Source organism: Populus nigra, chromosome 19, assembly GCF_951802175.1.
Source record: "Populus nigra chromosome 19, ddPopNigr1.1, whole genome shotgun sequence".
Taxonomy (NCBI): Eukaryota; Viridiplantae; Streptophyta; class Magnoliopsida; order Malpighiales; family Salicaceae; genus Populus; species Populus nigra.
The window spans coordinates 1,509,135-1,529,653 of NC_084870.1; the positions used below are offsets into that span (position 1 = coordinate 1,509,135).

Below are 20,519 nucleotides of genomic sequence, written 5' to 3' on the forward strand. Positions count from 1 at the left end.
CCTGACATCTTTTTTGATATATAAAAAAAAAAAACTAAATATTAATTAAAAAAATTTGGATTACGAGTCATTGGATATGATCATGTAATTGTGGTTCCACTAACGGATTCCACCTAATCTGAAATCATAGTTACCGCCACTTTTAGATTACTGCAGATATTATTTTTTAAAATATTTTTTTATTTATAAAATATATTAAAATAATATTTTATTTTATTTTTTAAGATTATTATATCAAAATAATCAAGAACACCAAAAAATAATAATTTAAAGCTAAAAAAATTCAAAAAATTTGAAAAGTTGATTGGACTACAATGTTAAGAGCGTGTTTGGCAGTGTGGTTGCGGGTGTTTTTCAAATAACTTTTCGTATCAAAATGCATGCCAACGATATTTTTTCATTTTTTAAAAATTATTTTTGACATCAGCACATCAAAACGATCCAAAACGTACAAACCATATTAAATTTTAGTAAAAAAAAAAGACAAAAAATTTTCAAATTTTTTGGGAACGCGGCCGCAGCCGCGTTCCCAAACGGTCCCTAAATGAGGCATTAATAGATTTATTCTAAGACCTCAATTGTTGATTGATAAAATTAACTTGAGTTCATTTGAAAATAATGTTATTTAGAGAGTCTTTTTAAAAAAAAAACAAATTAAAACGTTGTTGTTTAGAAATAAATTTAAAAAACTAGAATGAATATTTTTTAAAAACAAATCTTCGGAGTTGACCTAATTGAGTCGTGGATTGACCTGTTGGGTCGCTTAGTTTTAATTAGATCAATTCATAACCTGATTTGAAAGCAATGACCTGAGTCAAGCTTAAGAGTAGCAAGTCATCGATACCTAGTGATCTAGGTTGAGTTTAATAACTTTGTATGGGGGTGACCATGAGTTAAGTGAGAGAAGGTTTTTGATGTACTCATATATAACCTTATCCACTCATGAGCATAAAAAAGGAGCTCTTTTATTTATTGTGCATATACATTCACATTGTGGATTCACATAATAAAATAATTATTTTGCCCTTGTTAACAAAAAAAACTTATAAGTTGGTATAATGAGTAAAATGATTTTTTCAATGAGATTAATTGTCAACACAAATTTCACGGGGGTATATAAGTTTTTTTACTTTTAAGATGCGCAATAAAATTACTAAAATGCCTTTAAAAGCCAAATTAAATTTTTTTTATCAATTGTAAGAATATAATAGATCAAAATAAAATAGGTCAGAAAGCTGGCAAGTCATATATACAAATGTACAAATCAGAAGCAAAAGGGAACATGCTCTTATTTATATATAAAAAAAAAAAACAGGGAGACAGCTACCTAGAGAGAAAACCAAAAGTAAAAGCTAAATTAATTAAACTTGAGGGTGATGGGTTTTTTTGAAATTTTTGTTTAAGTTTTTTTCAGTGTTTGTATCGATCCTCTCTTTCTTTGTGTCTATGGCATAACAATAAGAAAAAATAATATTTTATTTTTTATTGTCCATAAACATATCAGTAGCATACAAAAAACAAAAATAAAAAAAGAAAATACATTATTCAAAGATTGTTGTAATTTTATCACAGAAACACAACTCATAAAGAACCCTAAGCAAGCCACATCAAAATTAATTGAAATTTCATATACTACTTATTGAGGGTGAAATCGCACTATATATTATTTAGTTAGGTTTACAAAAGTTTCAAAGAGAGAGAATAAGAGAGAGTTTTTAGTTAGGTTTACAAAATTATTTACATGTATAATAAAAGTTTCAAATTCTAAAGTCCAACTACAACCTAATTACTAGGTATGCTGATAGGAGAAAGTCTTGCAACAAAAATTTATTAAGCATAAGTTTGTATTATAATATATTTTTTCTTCTAAACAAATATGATAGTGAGAGTCTCATCTTTTTTATCCAACCCTGTAAAAGATTTCATGAACATTAGTTCTAATTTTATAATAATACCACATCAAGATATTCGTACTCAACATGAGTAAGGTCTTACTCTTAATCACAAGTCAATTAGTATACTTCAATTTATACAGTTATCAAATATTTTGTAACAACTTAGTATTGATCTTTGATTTATCAAAAACAACTCAGTTTACTATAATTTTTAAATAACTTGTGCAATAACGCAACATTGGCCTACGTGTTCATAAAAACAACCAAAACACACTTAATTTTTGAGTAATTTCAGAGACTCTATATTGGCTTTGTCTCAACGAAAGCAACCCAATCATATTGATTTTCAAACAACTTTAAAAACGATCACAACATTGGCTTTCATATTTGCAAAAGCAACCCCATCACATTGGTTTCCGAACAACATCGAAAATGATCATAACATTGGCTTTCACATTTGCGAAAACAATCCAATCACATTTCTTTATTTCATACAACTATTTGCAATTCATCCGATTTCATTTCATACATAGCATTTGTAATTACAACCGAAACTTAATTTGACATCACAAATTATAGGTAGGACTTTATTTATGTGCTTTTCTAGTTGAGTAAGCACCACTGATAAAAGATCTTATACTTGGTGTTCCCCCTGAACCATATGAATACTTTTTTTTAGCATGTTATTTATAATCCACATACTCATTCTTTGTACAAGAAACATTTCTTTTAATTTCATACTTGGTCTCACTATGTTTAACAATGCACCAGAACATTGTTCAGTGTTTTACTCCTCACTAGAGTTATAGAACACAATTTTAAACAAGGTTTATTTTCTTAGTAAACTAAGACACAAATACACAATTTTATTGAAGAGGGTTAAACTCAGTTCTACAGTTTACACACTTAAATTCATTGAAATATAGTGACATATGTATTTGTCCTGCAATATACAATATGATCTTTCTCTAGTGTTTTATTCATATTTGGAGTTTTATAACTCCAAATGGTATAAAGTTTGTTTCCCGCAAAAGCTAACATCACTAACCATATTTTTCATGAAGAAATCTACCTTAAATTTTATCATTTGTAATCTTAAGTTCCAGTTTAAGGTTTGATGTAAATTTTGTCCAGTAGTTTCCAGCCTAACCTATTTTCAGGTTTTTTTCTATATCTAGAGTCTTTGATTTGGGCAAATTTGGTCCCATTAAAATTTAGCACCCTTATCTACGACTTTTATAAAGGATAACATCCCAAATTCTATCCTTTAACTAGTCTAATTTCTGACCACAATTTAGCTAGTAACACTATCTAGATTCCCGGTTTATAGGTCTAATACACAACCAATTATTTTCATGTATTTCTTTCACTCTTTTTATCACAATTGCACACAAAACATGTCATTTATACAACAATAATCATTCATAAGATTTTAAACACTCATAATTTAATTTCACAAGAGCATGTACCACATGAATTTATTTAGATGTTTAGATTCCAGCATATAACATTTCTTGCATGATCATAAACACCTTTTTTTCTTTAAACATGCACACAAAATCAAAATTGAAAAGGTTTCCCCCTTTATTTTCTTATTTGGATGAAGGTTTCAAGGCCTTGATACTCATCTTTTTCTTTAATCTTTTTTCTTTTTAAACACCATCATATCTCCTTCACTCCTATTTCACAATCTATCCTTAATTTTCATTTACCCCAAAACTCCCCTCAAGAACCCTAATTTAAGAACTTAGATCTTTGTATAAAACTTACCCAAAAGTGTTAGAAATTGATATAGCAAGGTGTTAAGTTTGTTCCTAACTGTGTTTTCGCTTCCCAAAGCTCCTTGTCCCTCAAATCTTTTGGTCTCTTCTCATTTTTCTTATGTTGCCTCCAGTTTTCACTCTCATTCTCCCTTCAATTTGTTTTGTTTTTTTATGTTAAATCTTCACTCAAACCCTCTTAACACTATAAAAAATTGGTTTGCATGTGTTTCTCTCTATATGATTTTTAAGAGAACAATGATAAAAGGAAGAAAGTGGCTCCCCTCTCTTCTCTTTTGTTTTCTACCGTCAACCCCCTTTTCTTCCTAGAACTAAGTTTTTTTCTTATTTTTTTATCCCTCACTTATTCATGTCTTTTTAATTTAGTTCTTAATTCTTTATGTTTCTCATATTAGGCCATACTCTCATCTTCATACACTTAGTCCTTCTCTTTTTACTTATGACATTTTCTTCAAGTTAAGAATTTCATGCCTCACTAGTGGCCTTTTCTTCAATTACTTAAATTCAATAATTCATTTTCTATGGGTTTGCAAAAATTTCTATGGGGTGGAAGGGACGGACCCTTGGAGAGTGGTCGCACGTGTGAGAGGTATGTAACCTCCCTAGGATGGCATGGGGCATGAAAGACCTTAATTGAGCAAAGATCTTACCGAAGACTAGAAGGTCTATAGCCTTCCTATTGATGACATGAGGACTTAAGAGCCCTCTACTGAAGAGTGGTCAATGGTGTATGAAAGGTATGTGACTTTCCTAGGATGGTATAACACATGAGAGCCCCTCACTAGAGAGTGGTGCCAGCCTAATACTACATTGGAGAGGTGAGATATCAAGATCAATCCCTAACAAATTAGTGAGAGGTCTTTTGGTATCACTTGGGAAACGTGTCAGTCCAAGACTACACTAAAGAATTGAGGGGTCTGAGATCAACCCCTAACGAATTGGTGAGAGACCCTTGCGCATTGTCGTACCCTCTTGAGAGCTTAACGTCGAGGTGACCCTTCCCGGAGCGAGGATTGATGTCGGGGTCTTTGTTTTGTGAGAAAAGGAGTCGCCACCTAGTATTATGGTCACTAGAAAACCTAACTAGTCTTTCAGAGATTCTAAGGCAAGGGACTGATTGCGTAAAGAGAAGGTTTTAGCACTCCTAGTACGCCCTACTTAAGGTAAGTTGCTTGGTGTTTGGTTTGCCTTATAATTGCTATGGTGTTGATGTTCTCTAATCCCATCAGTTTCTTAGGTTAAGTCTGCTATGATGAATGAACTTGGGTTCAAAGTCTAAGGGAGAGAACCCTTGGCCAATATGGATCATACCTTTATATATGTCTATAGAGTGCCAAAGAGAAACGGTGCAGATCTCTTGAAGTTTATGTTTGATTTGAAATAAATTTAGAATTTATGAATTTAGAGACAACTATGATAAAAATCTAAGGAGATTCAATGTGCTTAAAAGATCATTTTTCCCTTAGTATTTCAAGTGTTCGCGACTCGTAAATCACAAGGAAGAGAAACAAAAAAACTAAGTTAGAAATCTTAGGAAATTCAAGGTGCTTTAAAAGCCTATTTTTGCCTTAGTATTTTATATTTTTATGACTCATAAACTATGAAATCAAAATTTGAAATGTCCATAATTATAATTATAGCTTTTTTCAAGGATGTGCAATTAAATTATTCTAAATAAAATTTTATGCATAAATCTGCCCTTATGTTAAAAATAAACAAGTTGTATTCCAATTAACAATATTTTAGACATTTACCTTTCATATGTTTTATTTTCCCTTATATTATTAAGGGATAATAATTGGTTATTCCTAGAAAAATATTTTTGATATTTACCACTTGGGGTTTCTTTATCCAAATATTAACACTGAACAATGGTGAATTATTCCCAATAATATTTTGAATATTAACCCCTTTGGGGTTTCTTTATCCAAACATTTTTAGTGAATAGTAACAAATTATTCCTAATAATATTTTAGATATTAACCTCTTTGAGATTTCTTTATCCAAACATTAATAATGAATAATAACAAATTATTCCTAATAATATTTTGGATATTTACCCATTTGGGATTTCTTTATCCAAACATTAATAGTGAATAAAAATGAATTCCCAAAAATAAGATTTTTATATTTTTGAAATATTGGCTACCACCCTTTGAAATTTACAAACATGTTGTAAAATCCAAGATACAAGAAAATAATTTTTATGTTTAAGAAATCCATGCTAAAACACATTTTTTGAAACCTCGAATATTTGCTTTTTTGAAAAAAAGAAAAAATTCAAAATATGTTATGGTATTGGCCGTTTGCAACATACAAAAAAATTTATATTTTTATCAAAACATAGACAACACAATTAAACCAAGTATCACAATTAAAAAAAAAATCATACACGTGTATTCCAGAATTCACAGGAAGCTTAAAACAATTCAAATTCAGCAACCAAGACCCAACATTTCAACTTAAATTTAAAGTCTAAAACAAGTCTACCCATTATTCTCAAAAGAAAAGCACTAAGTCTGCATGCACCAAAAAAACAAAGTTCTGAAACTGACAGAAGCCATGCCTCACCACCCATTCTTTTCTTGATCTTTAAACAAATGCCATGCTCGTTTGACATAGCAGGAAAGAACACATATTAAATGTTGAGACTAAAAAACAAAGTGTGTGTTATCTCATTTTTACAAAAAAAAAAACAAAAAAAAAGCATGAAACAAGAACTTGCGAAAAACAAAGTCCCCTTAATTAAAAGGACCCTCCCTCATGTTTTTTCACTTTCTTCTGCACCTATAAGCCATAACTATTCCTTTGCAATGTTGTAGTTGTAAAGAGATGCTCAAACCAAAGGAAGGCAGGGATGACAAAGACCTTTAAAACCTACGGTCTCTTACAGCAATAGAACTAGAAAGCTAAACCAGCCTTTTAACTCAAAGCCTAAACATGGCATGACCCATCATTTTCGACAAAGAGGAGCAAGTCATATACACATGGAAGCTAAACATTTGAAAACCAAACCTAATATAGAAAACATTGCTCACGCCTACTTTTTTTCTAATCTCTAACACTGTCATGGTTTGTTTTATACAAAAATGAAAGAACCGAAAGAACATGCCTTTATATCATGTATATCAAAGACACTAAAACAGAAACAACAAATCAAATGGCCAGTTATCTCTCTTTCAAAGAAAACAGGAAGGAAAGCACACTCTAGAACCAGCCGAAACATCACCTCAGCTGAAGAGGACCTTCTCTCGTTTTTCTTTCTAAATGAGTCGTCGTATGAGTAACCAGCAGAAAGGAAAAAAAACACAGCTCTAACATAAATAAAAATCTAAACTCGAAGGCATAGGAGGAACAATGGGCAAGCATACAACTTTGTTGCTAAGATGGAAAATGAACATCCTAAAACAGAAGCAAAAAACAGATTTTGAAAAGAAAAGAAAACCATACAAACAGCTTTACATATGTTAAAGAAAAAGAAAGTCAACACTCTTAGAGTTTTTGTAAACCCTACACGTTTGAATGCAGAAAATGAGATACAACTAGTGGAAAAGCTTTCGCCTTTTTCCCTCTAATAACCAAAGAAAGCCTTCATCTTTTTGCCGTTAAGAGGTTTTTCAAAACCTCTTAGAGTTTTTGTAAACCCTTGTTCGACAAGGTAGGATAGACTTAAGGTAATTTCTTCTCGTTCTTGTTATTTCTCTATTTCTCCTACTCTCAGCCTCCTCCTAGCTCTCTCTATTTTTTCTTTTCTCCTTTTCTCCTTTTCTCCTCTTTGTTCTCTCCCTGTTTTAAACTTGTTCTCTCTTTGTTTTAAAACTCTCTCCGTCTGTTTTCTTTCTTCCCCACTTTTCTCCCCTTTTCCAACTCGTTTATATAGCTGAGCAAAACATTTGGAGACTAACCTAACACCCTCTCATCCCAGCCGGCAGCCGTCTGTGTTAGAGATGGAATTCCAACCATTAGATGATGGCGAGGCTCCCTCTGTGTCCTCTTCCTCAACTAGCACTGGAGGTACAAAATTGTTCCCTCTCATAGCTGCCATCTTAGCGTGAAAAGGGGGGTTATCTTGTACAATGCAAGGACGGGAGAAATGTAAAAAAAAAAATAGCAGGAAAGAGTTGTAGAGGAGGGAAAAGGTTGCAAATGGGGGTACAGTACCATGCTCATTAATTCAAAATGGGGTTGTTTTAAAACGGCGCCGCCTTGCTTCCTTAGTTGAAGAAAGGAAAAACAATGTGCATTAATGTGTAAAAGTATGACGGCGTCATTTGTTGCTGAAATGCAAGGCAAAGGTAATTGGTCTGCAAATTAATCTTGTCCCTGTTTTTTGTTTTTTCCAAATCCAACCAAGTTTCTTCCGATTTCATCTACAAACTTGCGTATTTCAATATTTTTTATTTCTAACTCAGCCCTTGGTCCAAAAAAATTCCTTCACGTTGGCCCGTAATTGGTCTTCAAACTTTAAGTATCCTGTAATTAAGTCCCTCGAATCAAACCTATAAATTCAAGTCGAAATTCTTCTCGCGGCAGGATTTTCTGTTTTCACACTAGATATTCAAGCGTGAATATCTTGAGCTCCTGATATCAAAATCAGGTGATTCAAAAACTCAAATTCATCTAAACATGTAGGGATACAACTTTCATGAGGGATTCCAAGTCAAATAAAATTATTTTGAAGAACAAAATCTGGCAGCAATCTGGTTTGTAAAAAAAGGTCTCATGATCTGATTTAAAAACTGACAATGCCGAGCATCCCGATATGACTGAGAGTATGACCTAAGAATAACAACCGGCAAAATCATGATGGAAGCAGAGTTTTTAGTGCAAAACTCGGGTCAGAATCCTGCTCGCAGTAGAATTCTCTACTTTCACGTTTAGATATTCAATTGAGAATATCTTGAGCTTTTGATATCGAAATCAAGTGATTCAAAAACCTAAATTCATTTATGCGTATAGGACTACAACTTTCATGAAGGATTAAAAATGAGATAAATTCGTTTTGAAGTACAGAAACTGGCTGCAACCTGGTTGGTCAAAAAGGATCTCCTGGTCTAATTCAAGAAACTAACAATGCCAAGCATCCTGATTTGACTGAGAGTCTTCCATAAAAATAGTGAGCCCTATGACCCAATAAAGGTGTAGGTCAATTCTTCAACATGTCATGAGTGACAGAATATAGCTGGGATGGTCAGATATTGCATGAAACCAAGTCAGAATCAAAGCCTAAGTTGGAACAAAAAATTGCGACAGCAGCAAAATCAATTTTTTTTTTAGTGTAACTTCTGAGGGATTTATCCAACCTTAAAGACTAAATAAAAAGAAAAAAAAATCGGGCCTACAGGTTTTCTGCCTAAAAATCCTATTTTTAAAGAGACCCTTAGAACACCAAGAAACCAACCTACCAACTTATTAAACCCAAAAAAAGTTCAAACCACTAAATCAAACCGAGAAAAAAAAATTGCATCCTTGACCTAGATATGATTTTTTAGGCTACATTGAAGTTTAAAATAACCACAATAAGACTCCCCTAACTTCGTGGAATTCATTGACACCAATTTTAAAATGTTTAGTGGTTGGAATCGTCATCAATAAAGAACTTTCTTTCTCTTCATCGAACACAATGACTCTTTTCTCTCTCTCCTCCTATGAAAAAAAAGATTGAAAAATAAATAAATAAAGTTTGGTATCAGTCACCTTATAGAAAAAAAAGTTGGACTAAAAACTATACTTCACCAACTAATTTGAAAGTACCACCTATGTTACCTGTATTTTTTATTTTAGTTATTTGTCTTTTAATTTAACCCCTCTCCAAAAAAAAAACATGTAATTAGATGCTAATTATGGCTTAAATGGACTTAATTGTGCAAAGAAAAAGTTCGAGGATCAAATAGAAATTTTAAAAAAAAATTCACTACTCCAATACACAGTGATTTGTAAAAGAGTAAAACAATGATTTTATACAGTAAAAATGTCAAAAACTAAAACTAGCATTTTCACCACCCCAATACATAAAATTGATCACATATTTTTGTTGAAAAGTGGTGTAGCTTTCGGGCATGAAGTTGAAGTGGTCAAGAGTTTGGTTGTAATAAAATTTCTTAAAATCTTCTAAGCCGGAGGTGGATGCTATTTCATTGGATCTTTCTGAAAGCCTCTGTCTTGAGTCCGTTTATGAGTGTGGTTGCGGTTGATTTTCAAAGTGTTTTTACTTGAAAATGCATCAAAATAATTTTTTTATTTTAAAAAAATTATTTTTAATATCAACGCATTAAAATCATCTGAAAACACTAAAAAAATATTAATTTCAAGCAAAGAAAAAAATAAAAAAAATTATATTTGTTTTAAAACACTTTTAAAACGCAAAAATAAGAGAATTGGAATGCTTAACTGCTAGACAAACACAGTGCTTAGAAGAAATAAAAAGCTTACTAGATGCCATTGTGATAAAAATCTTGGAGAATTCATGGCAATTATGTGTCCACCTTCTTATATATCAAGGATAATAAAAAGAAATCCTAAAAAGTAGCTCAATTGATTAGATTTTGGGTTTACTCCTCAATGGTCACGAGTTCAAGTTTCTTTAGGACCACTAGAGGCTTACATGGTTGTTAACTTTAAAGCTCGTAGGATTGTCGAGATATGCGTAAACTGACCCGAATAGTCATGTCAATAATAATAATAATAATAATAATAATAATAATAATAAAAGGATATTGAAAAGGATTGTGCACGCCTTCAATATCTTCTTATTATAAATTAATTTTGTCCCGATGAATATTTTAAGTGCCAGCTTATATACTTCAACTAGAGATTTTGCTTGTGTCTCAACTAATTATTGTAAGAACTAATTGTGACCAGGACAAATTAATGCTGGAAAGAGATATCTAAGTATTTTGTGGAACGTCCCGCCAAAGTTTCACTTTCATATTATTGGCTAAATATTAATACGACGATTTTGCCTTTCTTTTATAATGGTATTACTTCTTAACTTTTTCTTATCCAAGATTATCGGCTAAAGCATATAGAGAACTCTTGAGTTATCAAAGCATTTTGATATATACTGGTTTTAAAAAAAAATTAAAAAAAATTAGTACATGAATCATGTTTGGACCAGGAAACCCTCTATTAAATTTTGAGTTTTAATTTATAAATTCAAAGATTTCAAGTCTGAACACCAAAATCTAGTAATGGTTAGATCTAAGATTTACATGGATGAATTTGTGACAGCTCGCTATGCATAGTGATATAATTCTAATACAGGGATTCCTAATCTGAACACCGAATAATTTAAATATTATAATAAAAAAAAAAAAAATCAAAACAAACAATAGGAGGCTATTGTGGCCAAGATCATTCCAATGGCCTTGCTTTTCTTGAAGATAAAATTATTAGAAAAGAAATGTGTAATAAACTGAGAATTTAAGTAGCTTTTCAAAAATATTTTTTAATTAAAAATGCATCAAAATGTTTTTTTTTTTAAAAAATCAGTGCTTCAAAATCATCCAAAAATACCTAAGCAAGCATCAATTTAATGATTTTTGAGGCAAAAATCAAGTTGAAAAGCATATTGTAATACAAAAATAAACAATCACATATGTAACATCACTCAATTATTAGCAAAGAAATGTGTAAATAATGAATTATAGTTTATTAGTTGGAGCATGACATTCAATTGACACCAAAGAAGCTATCTAATATAATGAATTGATTACACTAATCCCTGCTCACCAACTCCCCGGCAAACCTTGTAATTCCGAGAAAATTATAGTTTCTAAAATGCAAATAAACCATAATAAAAAAAATCATGAAAATTATAGTAATGATGACTAAGAAGTGAAAAAACAGTGAATATATTAAGATTGTGATGAGAACGTTGCTTTTATTCTTTGCAAGGGGCAAGTTAACACCACCCAGTGTCCTTTACTGGAATCAATAGGAAATCCATTAGGTCTTCTGATATGAGATCGAACTATGTATTTGGTGACGGACAAAAAACTCATGATCTCGGGGTTTTCACCTAGGAATGCTATTAATGCCGCTTTAACATATTTTGACATCCTAAAAGTATATAGCAACAGCATTCCACAATGGAGATAGTGCCAAATTAAGTTGTTTTCAGCCCATAAGAACTTCAAATGCTTGTTTACCGTACAATTCTCTATAACCGCCATAGATGGAGACATGCAACAGGCAATTGATTCTTCATCTCTACAAGAATACCAAAAAAATTGAAGATAAAAGGACAATCTTTCAATGCTTTCCATAGCACGAACAGAAATTAAGGAAAAGAACAATGCCATACCCCTGCTTGAGAAAACTTGTAACTATGGGTCCATGTTGGATTAGCATACATAAATACCATGTCGTCTCAAGTTTGGGGAGGATACAGTTCCCACAATGCAATTGTTGTGTCTTCTGAAGCAGAAGCCATTAACTTGCAATCGGTTGAATATGTAACTGCATTGCACTGCAATAAATGTATTATGTATACTTTCATAGATGTAACAGCAGTAAGAAGTTCTGCCAGAGTAGACCATTAGAAGGAGGACCATACATTACCCAAAATCAAGTTAAAACTCTAAAAAGGCTTCTTGAAGATAGAAATTGACATCTTGGTGAAAAATTTGGTGAAAAATAGAGGGATCAAATTCATTATATATCATGGCGCACAAATATCCCTTTCCTATTTTCACTGCTATTGCTAAAGAAAGCCCTCTACTATGCTGCTGAAAATCTAATAAAACATAATATGCCATGCAACAAAACAGGGGTGGCCTGTTCTATGAGTTCAATATATTTTTTCTTCTTCAATCACACAATATTTAGCAATTAGATGAAGTCCTGTGAATGAGGTATCCAGTGATTGCTTAGTTTGGTTGAGCATGAAGAGAACAATCTATAGATAAAGTACATTGTGGTCTCTTGTGGGTTATTTTCTCCAAATGGGCATATATGTCTTGAGGATAGGATACTGGGCATTGTTAAGTTGATTCTAAGAAGAGAAATTTCTCTATCAATTTAGGCTCCTATCCGTTGAAAGTTTCAAGGTGTTTTCATCAATGATGCATTCCCCTGTTAGCTTTGGTCACCGTAAGAAAGATTGCACACTGTCATATGGACAAAGTTCCAAGCAGAAGTAATTTTATTTTTGAGAGAAAAAGCTACCATATAAGGGAGTGTTCAATTAAAGAGTAACTAACAGCAAGTTCAACAACTCTACAAAGCAAGTCAAGACACAAGAAACATCTAATAAGCATGATCACACATTCACGCAAGTATGGAAAGTCAAATTGAACGAGATAAAAAGATAGTGATGACCAGAGATTCCATTCTCACATTGAAATAAAGAATGAGTAAAAGGGTGCCAAGCCCTGGATTACATAATCGTTACTGAAAAAAAAAAAGGTGACATTGTTGCTACTAGGAATTTGGATTTAAATACCGTAGCATGGTGATACTTCAGTATAGCCAAAGCATTTCCTTTGCGATAGTTATATATCCTGACTCTGGCATCAAAGGAAACACATGAGAAATAAGAAAACTAGGACCCCACACTGTACGAGCAGGTATATGTATTATTACCGATCATAATTTTGGCCGCTGATATGTTCTCATATTAGTGCAAGTTGCTGATATATATTGTGTTCCGAGTTGCTAAAAATCAAAATAAATATAATCAACTCAATTGACAGAAGTTGCTGAGTTAGGTTTAATGAGTTTTGTATAATTTTGTATTCCAATATTTTAAATCTATCGATGAACATCCTTTGTTTGAATATATCTTCCTGTGACTTCCACAAGCAACTCACGATGGATCTTTAAGGACTTATATGAGATCAATTTGAGCTTAGAACATATTACCTATCAAAACATGGTCAAAGTAAAGATGCAAGATTCAATAGCCAATACCTATAGGGAATATTATTGTTTTTTCCTAAGACTACATGATTTACCTTATAGCTGTGAAACTAGAGCTGTCCCAAAATTACAACAAAAAAGAAGCATATTCTATTCATTTGTTTTACCGACCTGTGGTCCCAACCAGCAGTGGCAGCAATTTTGCTATCTGGTCGAATTGAGGTGCCTGATACACCAGGTCGTTCCAAGCTAATCTCTTTCTTCATCACACAAGAACCCTGAATTAAATAATGGACAATTCAATATGAAGTTAGATAACGACACCTAAAATGTGTACAGAAATCAGCAAATCAATCAGCTGGAATTAAGAATAAATGTTTGTGGAAAGAGAAAACAAAAGAATTTCTTTTGCGATAGTTATATATCCTTACTCTGGCATCAAAGGCAACACATGAGAAATAAGAAAACTAGGATCCCGCACCGTACAAGCTGGTACATGTATTATTACTGATCACAATTTTGGTCATTGAAATATTTTGTGTTCTGAGTTGCTAAAAATCAAAATAAAGACGATCACCTCAATTGACAGAAGTTGCTGAGTTAGGTTTGATGAGTTTTGTATAATTTTGTAACATCCTTTCTTTTAATATATCAACTCATGATGGATCTTTACGAACTTATAAGAGATCAATTTGAGCTCAAAACATATTACCTATCAAAACATAGTCAAAGTAAAGATGCAAGATTCAATAGCCAATACCTATAGGGAATAATATCGTTTTTTCAAATACCACATGATTTATCTTACTGCTGTGAAACTAGAGCTGTTCCGAAATTACAATAAAAAACAAAGCATATTCTATTCATTTGTTTTACCAACCTGTGGTAAACCAAGTTTCTTCTCAAAACCAGTTCATACTGTATCTGACCATTATAAATATAATAATGTCACTTGTGGAAAGGCTGTTTATAGGAAAGGGAGGAAGCTCATCCCTCTGTTCAATGTAAACAGGAAAGCTGCCAACATTGAAATGAGGCAGACTGCACCAAAACCATGATGCGCACATAGACGGGCATAGGTGTCATATGTTGTCAAGCAAAAAAGAAAATTGATGGTCTGAATTATTATGGTCAATAATACGAAAAGCAGAAAAAATGATCAATGAATTTTGTCATAACCCGCAAATCCAGAAAAAAATTAAAAGCACATCATTGCTCAAACTTGTACCAAAAGAAAGGTCATATAAAAAAAAAAATTCCATCCATCACTTGCAGAACTTTCGCATGCCAAGAAGTGAAAGATTATATGAGTAGATGAACTTCATGAATCACGAACGAAGAAAATTACCACAGAAACATCCAAACTATATAGGGCAATTTTGTCATCAGCAGCTCCTGAAATGCCCCCACTGCACAACCCATCGACGCATAGGCTTAGAACTGCAGACAGAACATGCAAATATTCAACTTAGTAGTGGGGAAAAGGTGAGAGGCCTCCTGATATGAGGTCCTACCTGGCTCTGTATGGAACTTAACAGAATTTACAAAAGCCCCTGGATTTCGCATATCCCACAAAAGCATGGAACCATCCTCATAACTGCGACAAGCAGGGAGAAGGAAACATAATTACAGTACAGAAATTGAACTCATAACTGACAACCAACAAAAGGTAAGATAAAAATTCAGTAGTTTCATTTCACTTTAAGGGACTTGATACTCCTTTAGCTATGATTTAAATGTTAAAGACCTGAAGGAGACAAACTTAATTCAAATCTAATTGGTTATAAGAAATGTTGAGTGGTGAATTCTCACTCCACTAATTGTTAATCTGCACTCAATTTTTTGGAGGAACCTATATAGCGTTCTTTTATATGATTTTTCACCAATAAGACATTTATTTGCACATTCATGTACCTCAAAAAACAAGTCTACTCGAGAAGAATAGAACAGCCCAGAGAATTATATAATTATTTTACCATGAAACTCCCCTTTCTAGTTCGACAACATTTTCTACATAAAATGCTTGCCAACTCCATGGGCTAAGGCTTTTGCATATAGGACTTTTTTGCAAGAATTCCTCTATTTCTTTTTTGCAGATTTGCAAGTGACGGGCATTCATAACAATGGCTGGGCATTGGTTAAGTTATTTCTCTCATTAAAATCTGATTCATATGGTAGACTAACCATGTGTTGTTTTCTATTCCAAAAAGCATTTGGAACTTCAGCACAAATTTCTTGTAGAATTTGTTGATTAACAAATTCAATTTTCTCTTCGATTTTAGAGGATTCAGGCTACTCTTTTATTCTTTTAAAAGCTACCTCTTCCTTTAGACAATCAACGAAGTTTTGTTTTGTTTCTATAATCTCTGATAAGAGATTAATTTGATGTGGAATGGTGACAGTAATGAAGGGAAAATGAATTTGAAATCCTAGGATTTCTAAAGTAATACGCTTATTTGTAGTACAATTAGTTGCAAATCAAATCTAAAACAAAAGAATTATTCATTCATTTAAAAATCAAATCTTGTGAATCATTCACAGTGGTGAATTTGTTTCCACACAATTTTCTTTTTCACAAATTACCACTGTTAAAATTATTTCCTAATCCTTTCAAAAACCTAGCTATTTGATCAACTTGATCCTCTGAATCATCACTCAAGACAGTAGATAATCCTTAGATCAATTCTTCATCACAGATGCACACCATCAAGTCTCAAAATTTCACCTTTCATAATTATCATTTTGTGTGCACAAGGAAGAATATTGCTTAATAATAACATATGTAGAATCCCAAAAGTTTTGATTCATAGGAAAAACGAGCAATATGACTTCTAGTAAGTTACAAAACTTTAAACATGCCAAACTACTAAGGTACTCAGTTAAGATTTAAGAAGAAGAGAAAGGAGAAGTATATACCCAACCAAGATATACAGAAATCCCTGTGATTCTGATGGTAGAAATGCTTGAACTGCCATGCACATTCCTGCAAATAAACACTTGGTAACAACTTTGTTGATGTCTATATGTAGAATAAGGCATGTAATACTTTATAATACATAAATCCCTATGATAGTGATGGTATCCAATCTAATTGTGTATTTAACCACTGGAAGTTCTGCAATGAAATTTTCTTTTCTTTTTCTACCATTTCTATTGTAATTATCAATATGTGGGGTCACGTCCCTACTCTTAAGACTTGTGATAGCACTGATATAATTTCATATCCAACATGATCACACATAATAAATATGTTTTTCTGTCCACGCATAAAAAGGCATCTGATGACATGGATAAAATTTCTATTATTGGAATAAAAATGGATCACAATTGGACAATAATCCCTTGGTAGGCCATTGATGCATAAAAAGGAGACTCTATGATCAAGATCCATTTTAAAATCCCAAGAAACAATTCCTTATAAATTAACTGTAAAAACAATAAGGTATTTCTCACTTGCCAATTAAAATACAGGTTCCTTTTCATCAATCATAAAAAATAAGAAAAGATATAAATAGACACAAGTTTGGATGATGGTTGATTTGAGAAACTATAATACCATCTACACTCTCCAAAAAAGAACACTCCTCTTAGAAAATTGTTCCACAAACAATAAATTAAACTATTATCTTTCTCTCAGTTTAGAAGCTAGACTGCATATCTTATTAGCAATACAGCATTATCAAGTTACTTTGGAGAAGGTGATCCAAATATTTATGCCGTATTACCATTCTTCAAAATTCATATATTGGCAGAAACAAACCTCTTTTGTTAGTAGAAATATTAGATGAACCACCAATGCAGCTTTGAGGTAATCGTGCAAGCCTTTCTGCAGTATTCAGATCCCATATCTCAACCTTTACATATTTGAAATACAGAAATTATGAGCAACTGGGCAACCAAAGATTCAAAGTAGTAATTATATGGCAAACGATACTCTATGTATGCCTGTTGACCTCGGAAGACTGCTCCCCTGCCACAGCAATGTACTTTGATCCATCAGCATGCAAATCTGATACACATCAATTTGTTAATCCTTATAACACGAAATTATGCAGCAACAAAGCAATACAGAGAAAATAAAATAAAAAATATTATACTGGAGCAATCACTTCCTGGGAAATCTAAAAACACTTTGTCACTTCATAATGACTGATCTTCTGCACATAAAACTCTTAAAATAAGAGTGATCTTTTTCGTGGCACTGAAAATGTTTGCCATGGAAAACTAGAGAATTTGGATCCAAAGATAAGTGGTCGGTGATCAATTGAATTAGCCTAAACTATACATTATCACCCACAAAATAACATATTGCTTGAGCCCTACTCCATCGACAACAAATCCCAAAACTGAACAGTTTTAAGCAGTGGGCTACTTTCCATATTCAAAGGATGGTATAATTATATTTCAAACTTACTTACACAACCAGTACACACCCTCAATTTTGCTTCTTATTTCTGATTTTCTTAAAGAAAAGAAGTCCTAGATTCTCCTTCACATGGCTTGAAAAATAAAACAATCAGCACTCCTCCTCCTTTTTCAGGTAATAAGTAGATAATAATTGACTCTCAAGAACATCATCTGGTACCACATGCAGGATGCGTTACAGACTATTTTCCTTCATCCGGGTAATTAGGAACCAAAATCCTAAAAAGTTTAAATTCCAAAGCTAATTTTGTCTCTTCCGCATATTTTTTTTAATCAAATGATGACAAATAACATTGCAGCTATTTTGCCATTTAATAATTCATTTTGAAATTCATTCAAAATGAATTTCATCTCTAGTTAGAAGGCATCAACTAAATCAGAGTTGGTTGCCAACTTTGCAACAGTATAATAATTAAGGCATATATAAATATGTAAAAGGCATCAAGTCTCACAGCATCCCACATAGTAGCAACATAAGAGTCAAAAGTTGGGCAAACCTTCAAGGGGGTTGGAGCACTCAACTGGATCTTCTTCATAATTTATTCCTTTATCACCCAGAGAATTGGTATCAACAGTTTCTGTACCATCCTTCTCATGTTTATAATTTGGCCCTTCACCTTGCCTCAAACTAGAATTAGGCTTCTTCACTAAAGAGAGCTTGCAAAAATGGTAAGCGTTTGTTTTGATAGTTAGTGAAGGTTCCCTGTCAAGTAAAAGAAAATCTGAGATTAGCTTAAGATAATATTCAATGTTGATCATTATTAAGTAATGTGAGACATCTAAGGTCAAATCAGCCAGTATAATTTCCAAGATCTAGCAACTTATGCCAATGCCTAAACACATACACATACACATACATGGTTGTTAAATATTTTCAATCATACTGATAAGAAACGTCAAATGCTTAAAGAAGGGAATAGACACGGCATCAAATGTCTCGCTAGATGTTATTATTCAAATACTACCACAAGATACATTCGTTAGTCAAGTTTTTTTCCAATAAAAGTCAACAAAGCGGATAATAAAAGACACAATTACCCATTCTAACTTGAGATAAAAGCCTAAACTAATAAGTTGTTTCCAGTATGACTAGTCCACTAAATTTTCCAAAACAGAGTTGAACTATGCCAAAACAAACACATTTTGACATGCATCTTCAACCATGTTTAGTTGGCTCAAAACTCAAATGATAGGAGAGATTAGAAAATGCCACTTCAAAAGAAGAATGATAGCAATCTTGTTTGCTGGACCATGCAAACAGATCTAAAAATGAAATCTTAATTGCCACACATAACTGGTTTAAACAAATAAAACAAATCATAAATTCTCTGATAAATCACAAACCACACCATGTATAATTCATCTGGCAATTAAAAAAAATACAAAGAAAAGCTTGCTACCTCGACAAACCACCATTGTCAATATCCCAGCACTTTACAGTTCCATCCCTACCCTGGCTACAAAAAAAATCAAAACCATACGTCCAAAAAAACCTCATAAAACATTACACAAACCTCAAAAGTAAATAAATTATCAAGAAAACAATATAATAAAAAAAAATACCTGATAACTTTGTTGTCACCAATCAAAGGACTCGCAGCCACAGATATTATCCCATGAGCCGCACTATGCACCCTTCAATCCATACAAAATAAATAATCAAATACCCAGAAAAAAGAGGCTTAAAATTAATTAATAAAATGAATACCGAGAAGATGATACAGTTCGATGCTGTACAGTATCCCAAATCCGTAACTCTCCGTCTGTAGAACTGCAAATAAATACGTACATGTATAGATAAGTGAAAACATTATATGATTTTTTTTTTCAAGGAAAAAAAATAGTGAAAATCCTACCCGGTGAAAAGCAAAGGTTTGGAAGGATGGAAAGAAGCGTCCATAACAGAGGCGCGATGGCCTCTAAGGACTGCAGCTGGATCAGGTGCTGGCCTTTTGCTCATTCTTTGATTATTGTATACTGTATGGTGTAGCAATGGTAGAGATTATTATTCGTTGTTCGAGAAGCCGCCTCGCAGTCACCGTGGTTGTTTCCGGCGTTGTTTCTGGCCGTCGCTGCCACTTCAATTTCTGGCGTGGTTGAAATATTTTGAGATTTTTTTGTTTTGGTTTATTTTGGGGCTTGCTTTTGTGTTCGGATTTTCTAATTGTAACTTATAAAGTAGTTTTCTTTTAAAAAATAAATTTTACATAAGTAAATTATAGAAAAATAAATTATTTTTTAATATTTAATAATATAATAAAAAATAAATTGAAAATATTTTTCAGTATTTAGTTATATTACAAAAAATAAATTAAAAAATAATTTATCAATGTTTTTTTTAAAAATTTATTAAAATAATGAAAAAATAAATTTTACAAATTAAAAAGTTGAATGAGAATGAAATTGAAAAAAATATATAATATTATAAATTATCTCAAATAAAATAAATAATAATTAAAATAATAGATATGAAATCTAACAAATAAAAAAATAGAAGATAAAGAAATTAAAATAATAATAATAACCATTTCATAAATTATTTCAAATAAAATAAGTA

At 32.2% G+C, this 20,519-nt stretch overlaps 1 protein-coding gene across 5 annotated transcripts; it reads right to left on the reverse strand.

The window, feature by feature from the left end:
• Window positions 1-11,513: 11,513 nt before the first annotated feature.
• On the reverse strand, window positions 11,514-20,117 carry LOC133680590 (protein DECREASED SIZE EXCLUSION LIMIT 1). Of its 5 annotated transcripts, none has more exons than XM_062103609.1 (14): window positions 19,819-20,117; window positions 19,671-19,733; window positions 19,526-19,597; window positions 19,363-19,419; window positions 18,460-18,665; window positions 17,491-17,546; window positions 17,298-17,391; window positions 16,454-16,520; window positions 15,052-15,134; window positions 14,886-14,977; window positions 13,709-13,815; window positions 13,122-13,185; window positions 11,982-12,136; window positions 11,514-11,887 (listed from the first exon to the last, which is right to left on the reverse strand). In XM_062103609.1, exons 1-13 carry the CDS (start codon window positions 19,920-19,922, stop codon window positions 12,110-12,112), a joined length of 1,092 nt encoding a protein of 363 aa, XP_061959593.1. In that variant the 5' UTR covers window positions 19,923-20,117; the 3' UTR covers window positions 11,514-11,887; window positions 11,982-12,109. The 5 variants fall into 5 exon arrangements, with proteins under 5 accessions (XP_061959593.1, XP_061959592.1, XP_061959596.1 ...); XM_062103608.1 differs by having other exon boundaries at window positions 11,982-12,146; XM_062103611.1 differs by lacking the exon at window positions 11,514-11,887 and adding an exon at window positions 13,262-13,333 and having other exon boundaries at window positions 12,078-12,146.
• Between the last annotated feature and the right edge of the window lie 402 nt (window positions 20,118-20,519).

What these genes read in the sequence shown, in the direction of transcription:
- LOC133680590 (XM_062103608.1), bottom strand. Translation starts at nt 19,922, where the DNA reads ATGAGCAAAAGGCCAGCACCTGATCCAGCTGCAGTCCTTAGAGGCCAT. An exon ending in CAGGGGAGCAGTCTTCCGAG is followed by an intron (nt 17,392 to 17,490) that starts GTCAACAGGCAT and finishes AAATATGTAAAG; the next exon opens with GTTGAGATATGGGATCTGAA. An exon ending in TAAGTTCCATACAGAGCCAG is followed by an intron (nt 14,978 to 15,051) that starts GTAGGACCTCAT and finishes TTCTGTCTGCAG; the next exon opens with TTCTAAGCCTATGCGTCGAT.